Here is a 6,050-nt window from a genome sequence, read left to right as displayed (position 1 = left end):
AACAATAAACTTGTGGTTTCCAAAGTTTTTGGCTTGTGCTGCCTCACAAAAAAACACACTTATGATAACAGGCTTGTTTGCTGATGACATACCCAGATCAGTCAACATACTAAATCATAATGACTCTCAACTCTGACAAGCCTGTTTACATGCTAACATTTTCTAATTAGCTCTGAACACAGCCTCTAGTTGAGGCTGATGGGAAAGTCAATAGCTCTTGTGTGGTCATGAACCAAATTATTAGACAAATTCAGGTGATGACCTGACAACATAGTTTTGAGGTCTAAAGTGCCAGTGCAACCAAAGAAAAAATAACCTGTTGTAATCACAGCCCCTATAAAAACCACAGCTTATAAAGCTGTGGGTTTTAAGATAAGACATGCTTTTCTTAGACTTCATCAAACTTGATGTAGCTCCTCTGTCTTCTCCCAGCTAGCATGTCAGTCAGCATGGTAACAGATCCATACGTGTCTGGTGACTGGTTGTTGGCCTCCATGACCCCAGTGGGGACAAATGTCACACACTGGGAGCGAGATGCCCTGCTGGCAGTGGCTGAGGTGGTGGTGTTGGCGGTCATCTTGTTGATGGCACTGCTTGGTAATGGGCTGGTGCTGGCTGTGTTGCTACGGAGGAGACGGCACCACAACCCAATGCACCAGTCCATGCTCAACCTCTGTCTGGCTGACTTGGTGGTGGCACTATTCCAGGTAGCACACATACACACCCATCCACACACACACAGACACATTGGGTGTGTTACTAATCTCTTTTTCTTCCCCTGGCTCTCTGAGGTGTTGCCACAGCTGGTCTGGGATGCCAAGGGTCGCTTTCCTGGGCCCGACTTTCTCTGTCGTCTGGTTAAATACTTGCAGGTCCTTGGGATGTTTGCCTCCTCCTACATGATCGTGGCCATGACAGTGGACCGCCACTATGCTATCTGCTGCCCCCTGCAGGCTCATCGTGGAGGGGCCACGCAGCGCTGGAGCACCTTTGTGCTCCTGGCCTGGGGGCTGTCATTGCTGCTCAGCTTGCCGCAGGTAGAGTGACACAGGGAGGGTAAAATTGTCTGGCAGGAGGAAGTGCTGCAGTGCAACTGGACTAAAACCCAACTTAATTACATTTACCCTTGTCAAACACTAAGAACCCTATTATTAATAACTTTTATGACTTGTAACAGGAGGCTTGATAACTTATTATAAGCTTGTTTCTTCCTTTATTAATGACTTTATTATAAATGACTCACCAGCAAGAGATTTTCTCACAATCTTTTAATATTGTTCATATGGCTTTTAACTGTATAACCCATTAGTAACCCATTAGTACTGTAACAACTCATAAATCCTTTACAAATGCTGCTCTCTAGAAAGTGTAATTCAGAAAAATCTATTAATATTCTTTTGATGTATTGAGCACCTTGCTACAAAAATATTCTGTGTATTTTTCTAAAACATCTATTTTATGTTTTGTTTGGACATCCTTCCCCACCTTTTCCCTTCAGGTGTTTATTTTCTCACGCTCAGAAGTGGCTCCAGGTGTGTATGAATGTTGGGGCAACTTTGCTGAATCCTGGGGCCTCAAAGCATATGTGACCTGGATGACCCTGGCTGTCTTCATCTTGCCTGTCCTTATCATCACTGTCTGCCAGGTAGAGAGGGGTGGACCATTCCTCCATCCATCCATCCATCCATCCATCCATCCATCCATCCATCCATCCATCCATCCATTATCTATACCTGATCCAAACCAGGGTCACGGGGAGCTGCTGGAACCTATCCCAGCTGTCTTTTGAGTGAAAGGCTTGGTACACCCTGGACAGGTCACCAGATGGACCATTCCTTTTTTTTTTTTTACTGAATAGATTAATAGAATTTCTGACCAGCAGATAAACATTTTATGTCATCACTGGACCTAATCCATCTCTTTGCCTTCAGGTGCGAATCTTTAAGGAGATCCATAAGAATCTGTACCTGAAGTCAGAGCGCTGCCACACCCCCACTTTCCTCCCTGCATTTACACGAGACAGCCAGAGACGAGGAGGAGGGGGAGGCAGCAGAGGGAGGTGCAGTCAAGCCCAGTACATCTCACCACACATGTTCAGCAACCCTGGCAGTGACACCATATTTGACCCTGGATTGACCAGTCAGCACCTGTCCATGGGCCCGTTCAGATCCAGCAGCATCAGGTCACGTTGCGATATTTACACCTATGACACTGTTTGCTCTGGTAAGACCCACACAGAGTACTTTGTACAAACTGCTTTGCTGTTCTGGTTATGTTTACCCCATGTCACTTCATGTCTCTTGTGGGAGTTTTATTGTGTGTGTTACCTGGTAATCTTGAAGGTCATCTTCAGGGTCAGAGATCAAAGCAAAGTACTGCCTTTCAGAATAAACTGGAACAAAATAACTGGAACACTTTTACATTTCATGCTATCAAAACAAGGAGTTTTAGCACAGTCTAGTGTCACTATGAAGTGGGCATTTAATGAAATGTCTTGACAATTATTGAAAATCACCTAAGAAAATTGTCCAAGAAAGTGTCAGAGAACGTTTTAAAATATTCATCAGCGATTTGCATTCATGGTGATGCTGTATGCATTTCCTTTTTACATTTAATTCAAGGGTAAAAATAGAGCTGACAAGGACATGCCATCCTTGTTTTCTGTGTAAAGATGAGCAGTAGTTCCTCTCCATATAAGACCATACCAGTTTTTTGCATGTTTTTAGCCCAACTGTTGTTGTGTATTAGGCCTATATAGGGTGTGACAGAAAAGGTCACACTGTTAAGAAATACCAGTCTTATGAAATCCTGTTTCTGTGCTTCATCAGCTGAGTTGCAGTCTGAGGTGCTGCCCAACCCTGCAGCGTCCTCTGCTTTAAGCCCCCCACTGCCCAAAGAGGCCCCTACCCGCAGTGGAGAGGTATCGGCTGCCATGTCAAAGACAGTGAGGATGACGCTGGTTATTGTGCTTGTCTACTCTCTCTGCTGGGCCCCATTCTTCAGCATCCAGCTGTGGGCTGCCTGGGATCCTGACCCACCTCAGAACGGTGCAACTCCACACACAGAAAACAACTTACATAATTATTTCCTACAAGCCTGTCTATTATTTTATTCCATATAGTTTTTTTCTCATAGCTTTTGCTTATATTTCACTAGATTTTAGAGAAAATGTACTTTTTCTTCCACTATATGTGGCTAGCAGTTAGAGTTATGTCCTACTTTACAAATAAAATTTCTTAAATTTAAAAAAAAAAATGTAACTCTATATATATATATATATACAGCTAGTATACACATATACAGTGGGTACGGAAAGTATTCAGACCCCTTTTAAATTTTTCACTCTTTGTGTCATTGCAGCCATTTGCCAAAATCAAAAAAGTTCATTTTATTTCTCATTAATGTACACTCAGCACCCCATCTTGACAGAAAAAAACAGAAATGTAGACATTTTTGCAAATTTATTAAAAAAGAAAAACTGAAATATCACATGCTCATAAGTATTCAGACCCTGTGCTCAGTATTGAGTTGAAGCACCCTTTTGAGCTAGTACAGCCATGAGTCTTCTTGGGAATGATGCAGCAAGTTTTTCACACCTGGATTTGGGGATCCTCTGCCATTCTTCCTTGCAGATCCTCTCCAGTTCTGTCAGGTTGGATGGTGAATGTTGGTGGACAGCCATTTTCAGGTCTCTCCAGAGATGCTCAATTGGGTTTAGGTCAGGACTCTGGCTGGGCCAGTCAAGAACGGTCACAGAGTTGTTCCGAAGCCACTCCTTTGTTATTTTAGCTGTGTGCTTAGGGTCATTGTCCTGTTGAAAGGTGAACCTTCAGCTCAGTCTGAGGTCCTGAGCACTCTGGAAGAGGTTTTCTTCCAGGATATCTCTGTACTTGGCCGCATTCATCTTTCCTTCAATTGCAACCAGTCATCCTGTCCCTGCAGCTGAAAAACACCCCCACAACATGATGCTCCCACCACCATGTTTCACTGTAGGGATTGTATTGGGCAGGTGATGAGCAGTACCTGGTTTTCTCCACACATACCGCTTAGAATTAACTCCAAAAAGTTCAATCTTGGTCTCATCAGACCAGAGAATCTTATTTCTCATAGTCTGGGAGTCCTTCATGTGTTTTTTGGCAAACTCTATGCGGGCTTTCATGTGTCTTGCACTGAGGAGAGGCTTGCATCGGGCCACTCTGCCATAAAGCCCCGACTGGTGGAGGGCTGCAGTGATAGTTGACTTTGTGGAACTTTCTCCCATCTCCCTACTGCATCTCTGGAGCTCAACCCCAGTGATCTTTGGGTTCTTCTTTACCTCTCTCACCAAGGCTCTTCTCCCACGATTGTTCAGTTTGGCTAGACGGCCAGGTCTAGGAAGAGTTCTGGTCGTCCAAAACCTTTTCCATTTGAGGATTATGGAGGCCACTGTGCTCTTAGGAACCTTGAGTGCTGCAGAAATTCTTTTGTAACCTTGGCCAGATCTGTGCCTTGCCACAATTCTGTCTCTGAGCTCCTTGGGCAGTTCCTTCGACCTCATGATTCTCAATTGCTCCGACATGCACTGTGAGCTGTAAGGTCTTATATAGACAGGTGTGTGCCTTTCCTAATCAAGTCCAATCAGTTTAATTAAACACAGCTGGACTCCAATGAAGGAGCAGAACCATCTCAAAGAGGATCAGAAGAAATGGACAGCATGTGAGTTAAATATGAGTGTCACTGCAAAGGGTCTGAATACTTATGACCATGGGATATTTCAGTTTTTCTTTTTTAATAAATTTGCAAAAATTTCTACATTTCTGTTTTTTTCTGTCAAGATGGGGTGCTGAGTGTACATTAATGAGAAATAAAATGAACTTTTTTGATTTTGGCAAATGGCTGCAATGACACAAAGAGTGAAAAATTTAAAGGGGTCTGAATACTTTCCGTACCCACTGTAAATTCATTATTACAAATTTTCTCTCAGTGACACCATATCCCATGTGCACAAGGAGTAGACCTTTGTCTTCTAGTCCATTCATATGAATTCTGCCTAATTCTGGCAGAGAAAAGCCTTGTTTTAAGGCACCTAGACAATAGAACTGATGTGCCTTTATTTATGATCCTCCCTCCGTCTCCTCTGCTATTTACAAACCTCTTCCTTGCGTGTGTGTAGGTGCAACATTTACCCTTCTAATGCTTCTGGCAAGTCTGAATTCATGCACCAACCCCTGGATCTACTCCGCGTTCTCCAGCAGTGTGTCTCCAGAGCTCCGGCTGCTGCTGCTCTGTCGCAAACACTCACAGCGCAGAGGCTCCTTATCAAATGACTCCTCAACCACACACACCTCCAACTATTGAACAATATATACAATCAATTAAACCTTTGTTTTTATAGTCTTTACTTCGACATGATCCATAACACAGGTGCAACTTCATCTCAAATATACTGTAAATACACATCTGTAGTCTTGTATGTGTTCTCCCTGGATGCAACAAACTAATGCTTACTTTTACACACAAAGATTGTTGTTATTCAGGGTTTCTGCAGAATGTAATTTAATACCCATTTCATTATAATATATGGGCCAATGTATAAAAATGGAAAACCATTAGAGATGATCAATAGCCTATTATTGCATAAATATAAATTAAATTATCATGGCATGCAATAATTTTATAGCTGCAATGATTAATTGGGTAATTGGTTAGACTGTCTATTTGAATAATCTTTTTTTCAACCAAATGTAAACTTTCTTGTTTTGGTCATATACAATAGTAATCTTTGCATTCGGGCAGGGCTGTTGTCAGTGCAGCAACAAAACAAAGTTGTCCAACTCTATTTTTGCCTACAACAGTTTAGCTTAAATGCAACCTGATTTAATAAATGTAATTAAAATTGTAATTATTGTACACTCATCTGCTTTCCCTCCATCTCCTGTTTTTTTCCCCTTCAAACAGAACTCAAACAGAAGCTTAGTTTTTAAACTATTTATTCATTCAAGCATCTACTGCAAAAAAAGTTTCAGAAATCTAATACACTGACTTATTAAAAAAAACACGAAGGTGCACTG

The 6,050-nt window shown here is 42.2% G+C and overlaps 1 protein-coding gene across 1 annotated transcript; it reads left to right on the top strand.

Annotated features, from left to right (window-relative positions):
- Positions 1 to 307: 307 nt before the first annotated feature.
- On the top strand, positions 308 to 5,386 carry LOC113145571 (vasopressin V2 receptor-like). The gene is made up of 6 exons (XM_026332429.2): positions 308 to 707; positions 792 to 1,037; positions 1,499 to 1,645; positions 1,932 to 2,223; positions 2,829 to 3,047; positions 5,153 to 5,386. Exons 1-6 carry the CDS (start codon positions 438 to 440, stop codon positions 5,335 to 5,337), a joined length of 1,359 nt encoding a protein of 452 aa, XP_026188214.1. The 5' UTR covers positions 308 to 437; the 3' UTR covers positions 5,338 to 5,386.
- The last annotated feature ends 664 nt before the right edge of the window (positions 5,387 to 6,050 follow it).

The sequence above is a fragment of the Mastacembelus armatus genome, chromosome 7 (genome assembly GCF_900324485.2).
Source record: "Mastacembelus armatus chromosome 7, fMasArm1.2, whole genome shotgun sequence".
Classification (NCBI taxonomy): domain Eukaryota; kingdom Metazoa; phylum Chordata; class Actinopteri; order Synbranchiformes; family Mastacembelidae; genus Mastacembelus; species Mastacembelus armatus.
The sequence above is the reverse complement of the archived record's forward strand: the minus strand, read 5'-3'. Positions and strand labels throughout refer to the sequence as shown.

Bases quoted from the DNA above. Each gene is read 5' to 3' on its own strand.
- LOC113145571 (XM_026332429.2), top strand. From the start codon at position 438: ATGTCAGTCAGCATGGTAACAGATCCATACGTGTCTGGTGACTGGTTG. The intron at 708-791 runs GTAGCACACATA...TGGCTCTCTGAG, and splicing joins TGGTGGTGGCACTATTCCAG to GTGTTGCCACAGCTGGTCTG. The intron at 3,048-5,152 runs GTGCAACTCCAC...GCGTGTGTGTAG, and splicing joins TCCTGACCCACCTCAGAACG to GTGCAACATTTACCCTTCTA.